Raw genomic sequence first — 20,166 nt, forward strand, 5'->3', positions numbered from 1 at the left:
ATTAAAACAGTGAACATTTATTGCACAATTTCTAGTGAGTCAGGACTTTGGAAGTCTTTTAGCTAGGTGGCTCTGGCCCAGAGTGTTGCATGAGGTTGCAGTCAAGACATAGGTCCGTAGGCATCTGATGGTTTCATAGGGCCAGAGGATCTGCTTCCAAGGTGGTGCACTCACATGACTGTTGACAGGAGGCCTCACTTTCTCACCAAGTGTGTTTCTTTAGCGACTGACTTCGTGACATGGCCACTGGCTTCCCCAGATGATCGGGTTGAGATGGAGAGTGACTTTAGTGGAAGCTATAACCTAATCTTAGGAGGGACATGCCATCATATCTTCTCTATTTTAATGGTCACACAGATCAACCTTGGTACTGGTACAGTGTGTGAGGGGGCTACCTGAAGGTTTGAATACTGGGAGGTAGGAGTCATTAGAGGCCAGCAGCATTTACAAAGCATCGCTCAAGTTATAAAGTGGTTTTCACAAATAAAACTCTCTACAAAGTAAGAAATAAGAGAGTTTATATTACCTGCCTCTGGCCATAATTACTGAGTATATACTCAAAATAACTTAGAAGTGCCTGTTATTTCACACTATTTTCTTAGTTGATGGAGATATACCATCTTCTATTCTGACACTAATTAGCTTAACCTTGAATAAATTATAATGGTTACAGAATTGATTTTTAATAACAAAACCAGAAATAAAACACAATGTCTAATTATGAGAACAGAAAGTCAACTCAAATAAACTGTAACAGTAAGAATGGATTTAAAAACAAAGCAAAACAAAACAGAAGATCAAGGAGCTCCCATTGTGGCTCAGTGGTTAACAAATCTGACTAGGAACCATGAGGTTGTGGGTTTGATCCCTGACCTCGCTCAGTGGGTTAAGGATCCGGCATGGCCATTGCCGTGAGCTGTGGTGTAGGTTGCAGAGGTGGCTCAGATCCCACATTGCTGTGGCTGTGGTGTAGGCCGGCAGCTACAGCTCTAATTAGACCCCTGGCCTGGGAACCTCCATGTGCGGCAGGAGCAGCCCTAGAAATGGTAAAAAAAAAAAAAAACAAAAAAAAAACCAGAAAAAACAAAACAAAAAAAACCCCCAAAAAATAGAAGATCAAAAAAAAAAAAATGAGAAGTTTCTATTTAATATAATGACATTATTGGACCTTATTCTATACCCTTTGTTCTAAAAATGTAACTTACGGAGTTCCTGTCATGGCTCAGTGGTTAACAAACCTGACTAGGAACCATGAGGTTGTGGGTTCGATCCCTGGCCTTGCTCAGTGGGTTAAGGATCCAGCATTGGCCTGAGCTGTGGTGTAGGTTGCAGATGCAGCTCGGATCTGGTATTGCTGTGGCTCTGGCACAGTCCGGCAGCTGTAGCTCCGATTTGACCCCTAGCCTGGGAACCTCCACATGCCGCGGGAGCGGCCCTAGAAAAGGCAAAAAAAAAAAAAGTAACTTATACCTCTGGCAAAATTTTAAAAATATATGAACAATACCATTTTTGAGAAGCGTACTATCTAAAACCATTATTCTAATCCTGAGTTAGCAATTAGTGTAATACTAATGTACTATATAAAGTGAACAAGTTAATGATAATGGGTAATGAACTATTTCCTTATGTTCTTCCAAGTAAATAGCCAACTTTAAACAGTTTTTTTTTTTAAACAGCTGATTTCAGCATAAGTATGAAACACTAATCATTACTTGACCAAGTTGTAGTCAATGTTACTGAAGAGCTAGTTAAAATTTTCATGGAAGTTAACTGACAAATTATTCTACACATGCTTTTATAATATTAAAAATTTCAACTTATTTTCAGATTCAGAGACACCAGCAGGGAGTGTTTGAAAATAGCAATTAAAAAAGATAAAACTGTCCTATCAGCAAGACTCAATCTTTTAAACACTTTAGCATTAAAAAATTCTACCAAAAATTGGATATAAAATGGAGAAGATTAATGGTTTGTCATTAGAGTTAAATACTTAGAGTTTTGGCCATATCTATGGAGTTAGATCTTCTCCTAAATCTTTTCTTGGAGTAATAACCAGAAACTTGGCCCTGGTGGATATGGAAGTTCACAGATCAGGCAAAATTTAATGCGTGTGTGTGTGTGTGTGTGTTTATGCACAGTCATACACCTCTCTATCTCTTCTATAGGATCATGGGTGTGGGTTTTCTCTACATCTAATTCAAATAAGCTTTCTGTAGAGTTAAACTGATCTGTATACTTCTGAGCAAAAGTAACTTTGAAGTGGTAATAGCTTATGGTGATTATTGGGGCAATTTAGCCCCTAATGGTTATAATGAGTGGGTAATGTTCCTTAATTGTTTTGAATATTACATCTTAAAGACAGCAGTGTTATCACTTTTGTAAATTATTTTTGAATGAAGAACTGCAGTACACTTAGCGGCTCCCAACTGCAATCTCCTTTATTGTACCTTGGAGAAATGAAGCTTGGATTGAGTATCCCTACCTAATAAATCAAGGACGAGAACATGTCTTCTTGCTCTCAATCACCCTATCCTCTACTGCTTGCATCTCCAGATATGACAGCCTTGGTCATGTCTGGAGAAATGTCTCCAAAGCTCAGTCATCTGAGGACCCCACTCAGAGTTGTGCAGCAACTGTGTTCCTCCAACTACCTCCTTCATGAGTTTTACTGCATCTTGGTACCCCCTGGATTGATGTTTTAAAAATAAATCAGTTTTAGGTAAATAAAGGTATTACAAAATAAAATATTCATTCTCATAAAATTATTATTTTGTCATAAATGGAAAAAATCCATAAAAATATATTCTAAACAAAATAAAGGCATGTTTTCAAAATTTAGATTCATCCTCTTGCCCTGCTCTCTTGTTAAAATAAAACAGGAGTCACTGGCTTTTGCATGGTGGTAAAAACATATTTGCAGTAACTAAAGGATGTCCACTGATGCTATCAAAAGACTGAAAGAAACCATAAAAGGGTTTCTTCCTTATTATGTGACTCAACTGGTCTTGACAGGGATGGAGTAGGATAGTTACACAGGTAGTTGTAGAAGTCCCAATAAGGGACCATAAATACAGAGGGAAACCTAGGGAACTTTGGGAGACCACTGTAAGTTAATAGTTGCTCAAGAAAGCCATCAGAATGAGGCAGCCTTGCTTGACTAGTGGATGCCGAGATATGCCTCAGGCCACTGGCTTGGGGAGTGGGGTGAGGCCTGCATTCAGATTCAGACCAAGGGCAGGAGTTTAGGCTCACCCTTCTGCTGATTTGAATAAGCACCAGGACAATCCTAGTTTGACCTTACAGGGTCATAGATGCTCTTAACAGATACCTGCTACTTTAAGAAAGAGGAAGAGGTTGTCTTTTCCCACCCCTACTCCCCTTGGATTATAAAACTGTAGCCCACCTAATGCTTGGGCAGAACCTCCTTGCCTGCCCACCTGCATCTCTCACAAGTGCCTTATCTTAATAAATCTATTTCTCACCCACCACTTTTTCTACTCACTGAATGCCTTCTTTGCTGAGGCACAAAGAACCTGAACTACAGTAAGTCCAGATACCAGGTGAGTGATTCAAATTTAAAAACCGTGGGTTCAAGTCCAAATCTGGATTTAGGTTCCAATCTGGGTTTAGGCTGGGTTTGAGTCCTGGCACATGAGTTCAAGTCCCAGTCTGGGTTCTGGCTCAGTTCAAATCACAAGTGCTGTCAGTTTTAGTCTTTAATATCAAGTTTGCCTGCCATGTAAAGCCAGATAACTTCTACCAACATAAGCATCACACACTTGGAGGACTTATAACCTATGCTCTACTAAATGAGCAAGGGGTTCTAAGCCTGAGGATGGGGTTTTAGCCTGAGCATTGTCACTAAATTATTAGTGAGTCATAGTAGAAGTCTGAAGTGATTATAAACCAGTGTAGTCATTATGGAAAACAGTATGGAATTTCCACAAAAAACTAAAAGTAGAGTTGCCATATGATCCACCAATCCCACTCCTGGACATATATCTGGACAAAACTATAACTTGAAAAGATACATGCACCCCTATGTTCATAGCAGCTCTATTTACAATAACCAAGACCTGGAAACAAGCTAAATGCCTACTGCCAGATGAATGAGTAAAGAAGATGTGGTGTGAGTATACAGACACATAAACACACACACACACACACACACACACACACACACACACACACACAATGGAATATTACTCAGCCATAAAAAGAATGAAAGAATGTCATTTGCAACAATCTGGAGAGACCTAGAGATTATCATACAAAGTAAAGTAAGTCAGAAAGAGAAAGACAAATACCATATATCACTTACACAAGAAACCTACAATCAACACAAATCAACATCTCTTCAAAACAAAAAGAGACTCACAGACGTGGACAACAGACTTGTGGCTCCCAAATGAAGGGAAGGATTGAGACAGAGGCAAACTATTATATATAGGATGGGTAAACAACAAGGTCCCACTCTAAAGCACAGGAAACAAGATTCAACATCTTGCGATAAACCATAATGGAAAAGAATATGAAAAAGAATATATATGTATATATGTGTAACTGGGTCACTCTGCTATACAGCAGAAATTAATACAACATTGTAAATCAACTATACTTCAATAATTTTTTAAAAATTACAAGAAAAAAGAAGCCTTTTAACAATGATAAGCCAGAAAATATGCAATGAATTTTATCAGCTTCCAACCTAATTACTGCATATATACTTCAGAGAGGCATTTCCAAAGATAAATCATAGCCTGGATAAGTCATCCTCAAATCATGTCTAGAAAATGATTCCTCTCTTGGAAATCCTCACAAGGATACGCAACCACCTCTCTGTTTTTGGTAGAGAATGATTATTTTTAGATGAACAGGAGATCCTACTTTCCTCTCCACATCGCAACAGACATTTCATGCTTCTTTTAACTCATCCAAATTCAGAATAGAGCTATGTCTGAGTCTGTCACCAGAAATATATTCCTTTAGGGAATGTTGTCCTCCTTCATATATGAATAAATCATCTCTGGGTTTGAGGTCTACTTTATGCTATGTAACTCTTTCCTTCTTAAAGAAGATGTATAAGATTTTAACCCACTCTATTCTTCCTATACTTGGAGTGTTTTGTGTTTTAACCATACTTATCATCACTTGCATTTGGAAACCTGGAGCTCAATTAAGTCGGAAAATATATGTTACAAAGCAAACTTGTATAACTTTGGGCATGGTACATGAAATACTGAGCATTGCTGTAAATACTCTAGCTAAGGTTATATAATGAATATTGCAATCACACTTTATAACAATAAAGGGTTCTTTTTAAGGAAGAAGCAAAGTTCTCCATGAATATATATCATTAAGATGATTTACGGAACACATAAAAATTGAGTTAAATGTCTTTCCATCCATCAATCTTCCAAAATACATATTGGGAAAAAAGTATGACTCAGGTATCTTCGCAAAGATAATGGGTATCTACAGAAGTACATTAAAACTAAGGTCAAGGCTATAAGTTATGAAAGCAGCTCAGAGAACAAAACAGAATGACAAAGTTAAAGATTTTTGCCTTTAACTAATAAATGCTAATCAAATAAGCTGGAAATCCAGACTGGGAGTTCCTCAGGCCACTGGTGGATTACTGACAGTCTTCTCTTTAGAGTTCATATTTTCAGTATCATACTTCCAAAAGCCTAAATTGTAAAAGGCATCCGGCCTGACTCACTTCAAGAACTCTATTTTAACTCGAAGGGTATATAATTAGAATACTAGTATTCTAGCACTTCAAGATATTTTTAAAGTTGTTTGAAAACTGCTATATTATCACAGAAGGTTCCTTATTGGTACAGAAACTGGGAAAGCTGCTCAGGGTGTTCAGCATGCTCCTGAATCTGCCTGTTTATTGCCTTCCTCTCTCCACTTCCAGGCCATGGAAACTTCTTGACTTTACCACTGCAGTCCCTGTAGCCACCTGCTGCCAATCAGGCTTCTTAAACATTGCTGCAGTGATGGCACCTCTCTGTTCAAAGCCCTGTAGGATATCCTGTTTCACTGCAAAGTATTTGAACCTTACAGCCTCTCCCCAATCCACATTTTCAGTCATTTTTCTCAAACAATTTTGCTTCACTAACAATGCTGCCCAATGCCTACCGTGGCCTCCGCTGCTACGATCCTGATCAGAGCCTCCACTCTGTTTCTATCCTTGACCACTTTCCACCTGTCTGTCTTGACCCTCTCTAGTAGGAGTCAGACCCTGGAAGGATGAGAGGGTAAATACTGTAGGCTTTGTGGTCCTAGAGGGGTCCCTTACAACGACTTCTCTCTTCCATTGTAACGCAAAAGCAGCCAGTATACAATGAATAAGAAGAGTTCCTAAAACTTTGTTTTTGGATACTAAATTTCAATTTCATATACTTTTCCTGTGTCATGAAATACTATTCTTCCTCTTAATGTTTTTTCAATCACTTAATAATGTAGAAACAATTCTTAGTTAATGGACCATACAAAAACAGGCAATGGGCTTGATTGGTCTGGGGCTATAGTTTGCTGACTCCTACTCTACATGTCAAAAGAGCAGCCAGAAATTAGTATGATTGAATTTTTTTTTTGTCTTTTGTCTTTTTCTTGTTGTTGTTGTTGCTATTTCTTGGGCCGCTCCCGCAGCACATGGAGGTTCCCAGGCTAGGGGTTGAATCAGAGCTGTAGCCACCGGCCTACGCCAGAGCCACAGCAACGCGGGATCCGAGCCGCGTCTGCAACCTACACCACAGCTCACAGCAATGCGGGAACGTTAACCCACTGAGCAAGGGCAGGGACCGAACCTGCAACCTCATGGTTCCTAGTCGGTTTCATTAACCACTGCGCCACGACGGGAACTCCAGTATGATTGAATTTAACTCCTGCTCAGAATCTGGAATTTGCTCAGTTCCACCCAGAGCAAATGTTCAGGTCTTTACCATAGCCTATATAAAAAGTTATATACTCTGATCTTTTTTGTTTCTCTGCCTTTATCTCCAATTACTTCAGTAATTCTTTGATTTTTGCTCAGTTCCAGCTAACTAATCTGCTTTCTGTTCCTTGAACACAACCCTGCCCCAGGGCCTTTGCAGTGGCTGGTACCTCTGCCTAGAACCTGTTTCTTCATGTTTCCATGGCTTTCTTTCCTGCTTCAAGATTTTGATCTAATGCCTTTCCTCAAAGAGTCTATCCTCACAGCTATGTTTAAATTTTAACTGCCCAGTTATGAATTGATTGAATTCTCTTAAAATTGATATGTTAAAGCCCTAACCCTCAGTACTTCAGAATTTGACTATATTTGTAAAGGTCCTTAGAGAGGTGATACAGTTAAATTCATATTTTATAATAAAGTAATTCTCCAAGATTGATCTTATTTGTAATAACTGAAGTCTTAAGACATAAATTAATGGATTACATTAAATAGACTTTCATAAGATAGGATTTTAATATTTATGCATACCTCCCATATCATTATATTTCATAAAGAATTTAAGAAATCAGTAGGTTCTTAGTACTGACTTCTGAAGTATACAATTTATACTTTTCATTGTTGTTTTTTAATTGTACTATACTTCATACCCCAGGAAATAGGCAAGATGGTTATAACATTAATTTTATGCTCTGGTGAGGGGAAAAAAAAAGGCTTTACTAAATTTCAAATTTTTAAAAATGTCAGGACTTCAGACCCATGAATTTTTAGCAAAAATATCTCTGTCATATATCTTGGAGTAACATACAAGTAATGTGGCATTTTTAGCTCAAAGAGGATTTTTTTTTATAAGGAAGCATTAAAACATAAGTATAACCCTTTGAGAACACAGATTTTCAATTTTATTATTTTTGAAAGACCTCTTTTGAGTTACATATTCTATTTGCTTTTTGGAAATTTTAAATTGATATAAATTGAACACACTTTGACCTTTTCTTAGGATTCCAAAATAACTGAATGATGTTACTTGTTATACTCTGCACTGGATTATCAGTATCCAGGACAAGGCTTAGCACTACCTGAATGAGTACTGATCCCAACTCTGTCCTTAAAAATGCTGGCGTTAAAAAAGTATCTGGTGGCAACCTGAATTGGGATCACTTAATTTTTCTAAGTCAGACACAGGAAGAATGTCAACCTGCCCAAGATCACCTGCTAAAATGAGATGGTACTAAGATTTAAGTTTGGGTCTTCTTGGCTGCCAAAACCAGAATTTCTATCCGGCCAAGACGCCACCACAGGCACTTATCGCAGTGTTAACTGGAGCTGTGGTGTAATGGACTAGTGACAGGGCTATCAGCTCTCCTGATCTTGGAACACCACTTGAACACCTCGACCTCAATATTCTCTTCTGAAAATAAAGAGGTCAGGAGTTCCCACGGTGGCGCAGTGGAATCCAACCAGGAACCATGAGGTTGTGGGTTTGATCCCTGGCCTTGCTCAGTGGGTTAAAGTTCCAGCATTGCTGTGAGCTGTGGTGTAGGTTGCAGATGCGGCTCAGATCTGGTGCTGCTGTGGCTGTGGCCTAGGCTGGCAAGTGTAGCTCCGATTTGACCCCTAGCCTGGGAACCTCCGTATGCCATGGGTGCAGGCCTAAAAAGCACAAAACAAATAAAATAAAACAATAAAAAATTAAAAAAATGAAAATAAAGAAGTCAGACCACATTTGCAGTCTATTGAGATTTAACCTGTGTTAAATAGAATATTCCAACACAATTATTTATGTAAGTGATAGAATCTACATGATGTTGCTGCTGTTACTGTCATTGTGTTGTGCACTTTCACTATTTTGAATTTGAACAAGCTCCATAACCTTCCAAGATCGCAGACTGTGCCTTTACTTGGAGATGGGCTAGGAGAATATCACTGAATGGCTCATTTGCATGTATTTGGGCATTTGCCCAGAAGTTGGCTGTATAGTTTCCCTTGGGGATCTTTAGTAGACACAGCATAAAACTGATCTTTAAAGTTCTAAAAGCCTTTTATAGAACTGGCTTCATAGTTCTTTGAAACCTTTTGGCTTTTGTTTGGCTCAGGGAATTCTAAAATGGTTAGGAAACTCTTTTATGTATACCCCATAATAAAACAGGCTCTGTGTAACTCAAGGAACAGAAGAGGAACATGACTGATCTGGTAGGTTTTAAGTCTCTTACCCCAACCTAGTAACTTTGCAAAGTGGAAATCCTCCCATTATAGAGGTGATAATACCGAGCTAGGGGGACTTTGAACTTTCTCAGAGTTATACACAAGCTGGAGTAGAAAACTGAAGTTAGAAAACAGATCAACTGAAATACTGATTTTATGTACATAATTCTGTAATTAAAAATTAATTATATAATCAATTATATTTACTTATGTATATAATTACAGTATATCCAAGGCGATATCTCTTTGTTCCAGAAGGTTTACTATAAAGATTGAAAGAATCTATAAATTTCTATATTGTTATTTTTTAAAACATTAAAATGCAGTCATTATACATATACTATGTTCACTGTAGAAAAATGAGAAATACAAATACAGAGAACTTCATACATAGGACACTCATATATATGATTTTTGAAACAAATGAGAATATATACAGCTCCTACCCCTGTTTTAAAATGCGCATTTATATCTCCTCTGTGTACAGTTAGAGAGAATTCAGACTTTCAGGGCTCTGGATTATCGACAGCAGTTTCTATAATGGGAAGAAGTACTGGGCAGAGATAAGAAAGCAGCAGAACCACAGCAGAGAGATTAGAATGAGTAGCTGACGTGGCTGAGATCAGAAGGAGTGATACGGGCAAACAATCACAATCCTACCCACTTTGGGGAAGACATATAGAGAAACAGAGGTAGAAGATGTAGCTGTGTCCCCAAAAAACACTGGTGTGCAGTTTACTCAAATATCCAAAGACTGGTTATTAAACATTTATTATGAACTAGGCGTGGTCTAGACACTGGATTATAGTAATGAACAAAACAAACAAGATCCTTAAAAAGTTGACATCCAAGTTTACAGACCCTTATAAATCATCTTTTTTTCTTTTTTTTTGCTTTTTTGCTTTTTTAGGGCTGCACTTGCAGCATATGGAAGTTTCCAGGCTAGGGATTAAATAGGAGCTGCAGCTGCCAACCTACATCACAGCCACGGAAACACTGGATCCTTAACCCACTGAGTGAGGCCACATCCTCATGGATACTAGTTGGGTTGGTAGCTTGCTGAGCCACAATAGGAACTCCCAACCTAAATTATTTTAGATCATGGTCAGTTCTATGGAGAAGGTGATCATACATCCCAGTTTGTCTGGGACAGTCTGGGTTTGTGTCTCCTTTCTTGCTATGATTACTAAGATTGCCTCCTTTTACTTTCTAAAGTGCTCCAGTTTTGGTCACCCTCTCTGTAAAAGAAATTTGAAAACAGTGATATAAAAGAATCTCATTATAGGAGGGTTTGTTTGGAATAGGATGATCAGGAAATGACTTAATAAGATGATAGTTGAGCTGAGACCTTAAGTCGTCACATAGTGAGTTTGAGTTTGAGGAGGGAGAACTGTATAGTGAAACAAAGATACGGTTTGGGTTCTGCCAAATCTAGCTTTATAATTTTTGGGGTTGAACCTGTGCCACTGCAACAATCCAAGCCACTGCAGTGATGACACCGGATCCTTAACCCACTGCACCACAAGGGAATTGCTAATTTCATATTTCAGTCCCATCACATCCTAGGTTTGGCACCTGGGATAGGCTCCTGATAGGACACACAAATGGTATAGCTTAAGTCCTATAACAGGAGTCAGAAAGGAACATATTAAATTATATGGATAAAGAAACTGTTACTTAGTCATAATATCCTCCCCCCCAAATCTACATTTTTGAACAGACATATAGTAAACACTGCGTTAGGGGAGAGCTGGAGAATTAAATATTTTTAAGTCACTTAGAAGACTCAAGTCTACTTGAAATACAACTCTGAATCTGTGAATCTGTGAAATAATACAGGACTGATGACTAAGTGCTGAACAACGGAGGATAGACAACATGTGCTGTGAGAGCTCAAAAGGCAACAAAATCAGTGTACATCAGAGGGGGAAGACAGATCCGCGGGAGGGGGAGAAACGGGCTGAACATGTGCTTAAGCGATGGACCATCCCAAGCACTACCTGATTGCCAAGGAAGCCACAGGAGCAACTCTTTGGACAAGGAAGAGAAGCTTCTGATGGGCTTTGCTGGTAGTTTCTAGAACAATCTGGTAGTGTGCACACTGAGCTTTTTAGGAAAACTTTCTTCTCCTGTAAATAACCCCACTGATCCTCTCCCTCCCAGCTTCTTTCTCATCGTCCTTGTTTGGCTCCCCTCTCATCGGCTTCTCTCCCTCTAATTTTTGCAGAGGAACATCATTTAAAGGCTTACTGCCTACCTCCGTTGCTCATTCTCCTTGCCTCTCCTTGGCAAAAACCACAAGAGACAGCTGCCTCCGCTTTTAGAAATCTTTGCACATGTTGGTTTGTTGAGTTAACTGGCCAGCATCTACCCGCTGCACTAGCGGAGTAACATGGGGCAGGTGGGAATCATGAAGAAATAGCTTGCAAAAGACATAAGGCTCGGCCCTTAACAACCACTTAAACATTTTTAGTTGAATCAATAAATGGCAAGTGCAGTTACTGAAAACTAACATAATAAAAGGCAAAAGGGTTTTTAAAGCGCAGTCATTTATACAGGTTACTTTATATTTATCCCTAATTACTAGGCAACATAATAAGGACTAAGTATCCAATTACCTTTAGGGAAAATTTATTAAAAAAACAAAACAAAACAGAACATCCTCGAGATCAACAATGATGATAAAAATTACCTATTTGTTGAATGTTTGCCAGCAACAGGTGTGTACAGAGGAATAGCCCCATGTTACAGATGTGTTGGCCCAGCCCATAGCAGCTGGATGACCTTCACAACGGCAGAATTAAAGACAGAGCTGGAAATCCAATACAAGGCTTCTAAGTCTTCCCCTATGTGTGTTGTTACCCTCCAGAAGCTTAGCTGTGGGGTGAGCAGAGAGAATAGCTCTCCTGGAACACATGCTAAGAATTTTTGTTTGTTTGTTTTTACTGCAACATATTTATATTACGGTCATTAAGACTATGATGAAAAGACATTAGAGGAAAAAAACAGAGTCAGATAGTAAGCCAGACATGAAACCCATAAAGGGTATCAAATGATAGAATGTCTTTTTTTAAGAGTTTACTCTGTTGATGAACATTTAATCAGTTCATCGAAGAAAGAATTGGGAAGTTTCATTCGAGTCAAATTTGAGGATTATAACCCAGGCAAAGTGTCTCAGAAAGCTCTAAGGGCTTTTCCATTGGTTAAAAATCAAAGCACAGATATGTAAGTTTTTTGAGACAAAGGGATGCACATCGAATGGCATATTATTGACAGTTTACATAATCCAGATCTAAGTGGCATCCTGATGGGTCATGAGACTCCTTACAAGATCAAGAAGGAATGCTTTCTTTTAAGGAGTTGTCATGCTGATGCTAGGAGAATGTTATTCTTTGTGGTTGAGCAGGTATTCCTGCTGATGGGAGAGGTCTGGTCAATGCATAATATTGATATACAATGGACAGTGGGGGGAGAGAGGAGGCCAAAGGGCAGAGAAGAATGTATTTATGTTGAAATTTTTTCTTGTCTTGCAATAAAACATGAATTTTATTTCACAACTCCTCCAAGCAACACTTGGCGTAGTTCTCCCCTACTCCAGCCACTCATTCAGCTCTGTGACGCACTGTCTTTGAAAACAGTAACGGGTTGGCTGTCCCCAGCTATTATTATAGGTTGATCTGCTGGAAAGTCCTATGGGTTTACTTTTAAAAAGTAAACAATGGTCCCACATAAAGAACATCTTGAGACATTCTGATGTTATTGCAGTTTCTCTATCAGGTAGAAGAAAGGGACAAGAGTAGGCAGAGGCTTCATTAAAACTTGTTTTTCGATTCTTTTGGCGTATACTGAAAAAATATATCAATGCTGATTTCCATCACGGGCAGCTGGACTTTGCTATCCTCCACAGAAAAAGGGCAGCTCCTCAAATCTTAACCCCTTCATCCCAACCCACAGTGTATCCCAATCCTGGAAAAAGAAGGTAGGAGAGAAAATATACTTTATGAAAGAAAATCCTTCATCATTCTCAGCAAGCACAAGCCATAACCACATCATCCTGAGCTGTAATACCACCGACCTCTACAGCAAACATGACATTGTGTTCATGTGTTGTTTACTGGGGCTGATGATAGTGACATCTCCTCAGAAAACAGAGTCCATTTGTTAGAGGGTGCATGTTTATTTCACTTAGAAGTTTAAGAAACACAGTGGAATTTGGGACCGAAGTCATATGATCAAAGTAAAGACAAACGATAGTGAAAGATGTGGTAGATTGACAGGAGCTTTACAAGTTACCCCAGGGAAATGATTAGCTTGCTTGTGCCCCTTTCAATATCTTTTGAAGGTAAGCAACGTGACCAATGTTAGTAATTTTAAACAAAGAAAGCCTTGTCAGTGGGTGAATATAAAAATAAGTATGGCCATGAGCATATTTCTTCTACATAGAGTAGTTTTGCTATTGGCTTCTGGGATGGGGTCCGCCAATGGAAGCACTAGCAAAAGTCTGAAGGTTGGATGAAGAAGTCAGTAATTTTCTTTCTTTCTTCCTTCTCCTTTCCTCCCTTCCTTCCTCCATCCCTCCCTCCCTCTCTCCCTTCCTTCCTTTCCTTTCTTCTTTCTTTTTTTTTCCGGAGCTCCCTTCCTGTCAGGTCTCCATGGGTTGGCTGTGTCTCTGTATGAATGGCCACATCTGTCAGGCAGTCTTTGCACACAGTTTCCCCATCCAGGTTTCAGAAATGGGCCGCACCCCTGTGCCTTCAGTGGCCTGCTGCTACTCGAGCACACCTTACCCCTTGTTCCCTTCCTTACCCTTGACCGCCTCCCATCATCCTTAGTATTATTTTAGAATTATATTATTTTCCTGAGATCTCTTTCCTGCCAGGAACATAACTGATACTTATTACAATCAATGCATAATATCCTCAAGAGCCTTTATCCCAAACTGTGAAACTTCGATATTTCTTAGTGTATTTAAATGAAGCACTGATGTGTAATTGCCAAAGTTTTGGCTAAGAAAGGTCTGATTACCTTAGCCAGCAGGGGCAAATCAGAGCTCCTTCGATGAATATTAGCTCTCCTCTTGAGACCACATGATGAATCTTGTCAATTAGTTAAGAAGTGAGTTTTAAAGATGTAACATGACTAAGACTGTGAAATCAGATCACTTACTACTTGGAAGTTCTCATAATGATCAAAACAGTCTCCTCTTTGGAAGAGTCTTTAAGCCCTACAAGTTTTACCTAACATACTAATGATGCAGTAAAAAACATAAACTACCAGGTTATTAAGCATTCACATGCAGATTTTCTTCTGAAACGGAAGGGGCAACCAGTATTCTGCCTATAGGGGTGTTGTGCCCATCAAACCTACAGCTCCTCTAATGAGCTCTGGCAGCAATGGCAGAATTTGCGATTAGGAAAGAAGGTGAATCCCTCAAAATATCCCTTTACTTCTGCATGAAAAGTCAAACTCATTAATAGAGGCCAAAATAATTCTACCGATAAAACTGAAAATGTAAACTCTGCTGGGCAGGCAACACAATTACATATGTTCCTTGGCAGTCAAGAATAAACATCCTCTTTTGCTTTCTTCTTACTTGAGGGCAGGTTTCAATAGAAGGAGCACAAGAAAATTGAGCATAACATGGTGGCACATTATGTGCATTTCAATAATGGAAATGTTACATAGTGCTATAAGAAAAATGATCTCCCTTTATCAGCAAGGCTCGAATGAATTAAAAAATAAAAATGTAATCAAGAACAGCATACGTTGAGAGGTGGCAGGCCAAGTGAAAATAAACTGTTTATTCAATTGTCTCATGTCAGGGCCAGGAGAACCAGGAAAGAAAAACTCCTGTCACCTTTTGCCAGGATGAAACCTGAGTTTTGTGAATTTTTAATCATGTGAGGTCTTCAGGAACACATCCTTTGCATGAGATGTGTGGGTCCTGTGTTCAGATGGAGCAGGGATGAGGGGTAGAAGAGGAGGTCAGAGGGGACTGAAAAACCTGATCCTGTGATTTGAAATCAGCAGGGGAAAAGAAAGGGCCTGAAAAAAGGAAGTGTGCGTAGCTAGAAACAGGCTTTCCTAAGTCTCTTATTTTGCTAAGCGTCACCCTTTATTTTCTCTTTTACACTTTAAAAATGCAACATTAAAAAAGATCTTTCAGTCACTCGCCCAGTGAATGGTTAGATCCACAGTCCCTTCCTCAGTGATAAGGCTGGAAGCAAATGTTTGCCAATTTGCGAAACAGATGTGCTCTCTCTCTCTAATCTAAAGTTCTCTACTTGCTGAAATGATGAATGTTTATGTCACACTTTCAATAATATAATTCTAATAAACGTGAAGTACTTTAACCCACTAATTCAACAGCTATTGAAAGCTTAACAGAGTGCTTTGCTTTGAATTGCTTTTGTTTCCTTCAGATGGAGAGGTGAACTTCCGCAGCCCCTGTAGTTTTCAGACTCTTAAGCCTGAAACAAAGCTCCAGGCAATAGCCACCTCAGACGTATGTTTTTGGGATACCTGCTAATAGGAAAATGTGTTCCGGTCTTGATTTTTCAAGAAAACTAGAAGCAGAAAGTTGATACATGTCCAAACAACCTCCCCCCCAAATACATAAAGCATTTCAATACTAAATCTCACATGCAGAAGAAAGTTTAAAACTTATTATCTATACTATTACCCACCCTTTTAAATGGGTCAGCATTTATCTGACAGGGTGTTCTGTGGGTTCCTATGGTACATAAATGGCCAATCCATAGAATAAGTCTCTTATTACTGATGTCGTATTAGAATTCTCCTAAGTCATCATTTCTTTAGATGTACAGAAATATACACCTGATCCCCATCTGGATTTGAATATAATATGGTACAAGGAGAGGCAGGTCTCAATTTGAGAAGGAATTAGGATAACTGATCCTATAGGACACCTCACTACATTGAACACAGTAGCCTTTAACTTTTCACATTTGCATACGGATTTCTGAGATTTATTGTATACAAAAGAATCTTTAAAAATGCTTATACTTTCATGATAAATAAGGCCAATATATGTGTTTGTATAATCCAGTCTTTGGAAAATGATTTGCCATGACAAAAATATGGAAAAAGCTTCTGGTAAAGTAAAAACATCTTATTTTATCTGGACAAATCTACTACTGAATTTGCACTCTCTAATATGAAGCTTATTTTAGAAAAAAATCACTACTTTTAAATTATTTATTTATAAGCAATCTTTGGCATTGCCAAAGCATATGAAAAGCTCTCTGAAAAGGAAACTGCTTTCCTCTGACGTGTGATAACACTAATAAGACATATCAAAGGAGAGTTTGTGCCCATGAAAATTTCTTTGCACTTCAAATTTTCTGTTTGTGTAAAGACAGGGGCATTTTGATATCAAATGGAAGGAAACTGCCAACAATACAGGTTACGTATTTCAGAAATAACCTGTTTTCAAATGTAAAACAAAGTCACTATTTCTTTAGATCACATCTTTAATTGAAAAAGTGAAGATAAAGGGGTTGTGGGTAAAATAAGAAATAAAAGTAAAGAGTCATCCAAGGAATATTCATATTGTTTTAAATTTTTGATAACTACAAAGACATATGCTGATTGTTCAGGATACAATTAGCAACTGATTGCATATCCAACCTTAAAGCAAATTTTTAAAACTAATTCAACCCTGCTTCCTACTTCTTCATTAATTACTAGCTAAGGGACTTGAAAGTGCTCTAATGAATTTTACATTAGATTCTGCAATATGAACAGTGTATATTATCACAGCATCTAGTAAATGCAGAAATTGGCTTTTTTAAGTTGCATTTTGAGCAGTTGTAAAGATTCTGGCTGGATTTTACAATACTGAATATTAGAAACTGAGCAGAAAAGAATTTTTGCAAGAAACAAGTTGCTTTAATCATACTTCCCAGGTCATAAATCTATCTTACTACCTTATAATATTCTGCCCTATTTCTCAAAGTTTTTTTTTTCCTCCTTGTGGCTCAGAAAGAAGAGAAGAAATCCTACCTATATTGATTTCTAAATATGCATTAAATGAGGCTTAAAATATTTCTGCTATACTAGTTTTCCATAAATTTCATATTATACACTACCATAGAGTCATCAGACAACCACAACATTTGGGATTCAATGCTTATGGTTTATGATGTCACAACACTTTACCATCTTCATAAAATTCTTTGAAATCAGAAGTTTCAGAAAACTACACTAAAACAGGCCATGCAAAAAAAGGTAGAACAATGCACCCAAATCCAGTAAGAAACAGGTAGGACCTTAAAACTGCCTTATCAAAGAGGAAATTACACTACCATGGAAACCTCATGGAAAGCTTTATTTTATAAAATATTTCTCTAATTTTATAGCAAGATGAAAGATAACCTATTGAGCATTGTCTAGTAAGATATAGCTTCATAAGTGGCACACCATCCTTAAGTGAGGGTTTAAAGCAAATATCATATTGATATAATTAATCACAATTGACATGCTACAGCAAAGTCACACTGGGACGAAGTATAGAAGTATAAATACTTGGTGAAAAATACAAAAGAGCTACAAAGTTAACCAAAGTTGGGTACCTACTCTCAATGATTATTCTGAAAAGCATTAAAAGCCACCGCAATTTACAGTGCTAAAAGATAAGCATCTGATAAGCATCCTATTAATGTACTTATTAATACTTAATAATGCTCTTAGAAATCTTTTGATTTTCACAGTTACTCCCTCAAAACTGTTTTTCTGGATCAGGTTGTTAATAACTGTGTTTTCAGTTCTGCTATTCATCATACAGAGTTAATTTCCCAGGGAAAATGTTGCTCAAATTCATCTCTCAACCTTGCATCACAATGTCTAGGTTTCTTTAGCAACTCTTCTTTTTCATGATTTAGATTAAAGAAGACAAATATAAGTTGAAAAAATAAAGCTAACAATAATTGCTCATGGCCAGAATCATAGTATGATATTATATCAACCAAGCTTTACTCCTCAGGAGTTTGCGGATCCATTAAAAATATCTATTATCAGAGTCAAAGCAGTTTTGGTCTCACTTGTCACTATCTTCACGATGGCATTGCCTTGGAATTCCGTGGGCAGCAAAAGTGCTATTTAAGTTCATAATTATGGAACATCTTAAAAATATTTTCTATCAACACTTAGATTTAAATAGAGTTTCTATTTCCATCATGCAACATGTTAAACATTGAAATCCACTGCAACGAAACAAATATCAAAGCTCTCATGGACATTATACTCTTTAGCTGTTTTTCACATTGTGCTCACATTTTGCAAGGAATTCAGAAATCCAAAAGAAATGGCCTTAACTCTTTCACTGCTAAGCTCTATAATCAAATACTAGCAATAATCTATGGATTATAATGATCAAAGAGTTCTAGAGAATTTCTAAATACCTGCAGGAAGAAGAGCTTTGTGATTTTCCAGCAAACTGCAGCAGGCAGGAGAGAGGAAAAAACCCCTCACACGACCATGCATTTAAAAAAAAAATCTCTCTACTCTGCAGATACTGCTTCCTTAGACTGAGGCACATTCAACAGCAACACTGCCAAAAAGACATAAAAGATACATCCACAGAATCCAGTTCTATCCCCAAATTAGAGCTGCACTGCACACATTTTTAGAAACGTGAATCTCAGCAAACCCTCACAACTGTATTTTATTGACAACATGAAAAATAAACACAACACAGAAATAGTGAGCCTTCCCTATTCCATTTCAACTTTGGTACCACGCTCCACCAGCCTCTATTAAAAAAAATAGTCATTACCTGTATGAAGAGAACCTGTTAACAGTCTGAGGAGGTACTGGGCAAATTTCAATATTTCACGTTTACACCGTTTTCTACAGCCACTCATCTTAAGCAACAAGGTATTCCTCTGAGGAGAGCCAGAAGTCTTTGCCAATATTTAAAAAAAAAAAAAAAAAAGACAGTCTCTGAGGGGAAACTTCTGTCTCAGTTTATGTCACAGGCTGCCTTACAACTCCTGTGGAATTAGCTGTTACTGCCTGAATCAGAAATTCCTTTAAAGAGAAACCAGATACAGAGAGAAGAGGCACAGGGTGGTAAGAAAGGGCTGCTTCTCTGTGTGGTCACCAAGTCCTTCTGTGGCAACCGATAGGCTGCTGGTTCACACTTGTAGTAACCCACTGTGGCTCAGCTCAGCACCCCCTCTCCAGGAGCGACCGCAACCTCACAGACCATTCAGAGGGAGGCGGGGCCTGCGATGCCAGCTCATCAATGAATCAGCATGTAAGCAGGTGAGGGGACAGAGGACAGGTCACTGGGACTGAAACCCTTTGGAGAGCCATAAAAGGAGTCTGCTAATGCAATCAGGTCTGCCGGGGAGGGATTTCAGGGTCCAAGGCTATACAAAATGATCTCCCCCCCCCGCCCCCCACCCAAAAGGCAAGAGGGAAAGCATGCTATTCAAGGTCAGACAGAAGACAATTCCCTAAAACAGTGTTAGTCAGATTCAGAAAGCCTAGATGGGGAAAAGGCTCTTTTGAGAAGCTGACCCTGATTCTCAACAGAGTTGAAGATTTACCCCCAAATAAGAGACAACACTCTTTAGTCACAGATCATATATTCTGCTTCATGGGCACAGAGGTGGAAAATAAGCTGTTACCTAAATTTGGCTGTGTTTTTTGCACTGCCCAGGCTCAGGGATTTGGAAAGAAGGCAAAAAAAAAAAATCATTGTCTCCTTTAAAATACAGTCGCCTGGAAACCACAACTCTTAAGCCCCTCTACTTTGCCTCCAGGCAACAGAGCTCCAAAGGCTAACTGACTGCATTATCCTAAGAGAAAGACTGCCTCAGTTTCTTCATATTTCTAAAAGGCAAAATGTGACTTGCTAGCTCCTTACCAGCTGACTCATTTTAATAGTGAAAAATTACAAGAGTTTGCAATATTCACAAGTACTTTTCTATTACAGACAGTGTTAGAGTGATAGGCAGTTGCTATGAAACCTAGAAAACTAGAGGCTTGGC

At 38.4% G+C, this 20,166-nt stretch overlaps 1 protein-coding gene across 1 annotated transcript in view; it reads right to left on the reverse strand.

Annotated features, from left to right (window-relative positions):
• KCNIP4 (potassium voltage-gated channel interacting protein 4) overlaps positions 1 to 19,279 on the reverse strand; it is an 887,684-nt gene extending 868,405 nt beyond the window's left edge. Inside the window, exon 1 of the mRNA XM_047798369.1 lies at positions 18,945 to 19,279. Within this exon, the coding sequence (XP_047654325.1) occupies positions 18,945 to 19,032 (88 nt within the window). The 5' untranslated portion in view covers positions 19,033 to 19,279. The remainder of the gene's footprint in view (positions 1 to 18,944) is intronic.
• Positions 19,280 to 20,166: the final 887 nt, after the last annotated feature.

The sequence above is a fragment of the Phacochoerus africanus genome, chromosome 10 (assembly GCF_016906955.1).
Source record: "Phacochoerus africanus isolate WHEZ1 chromosome 10, ROS_Pafr_v1, whole genome shotgun sequence".
Lineage (NCBI taxonomy): Eukaryota > Metazoa > Chordata > Mammalia > Artiodactyla > Suidae > Phacochoerus > Phacochoerus africanus.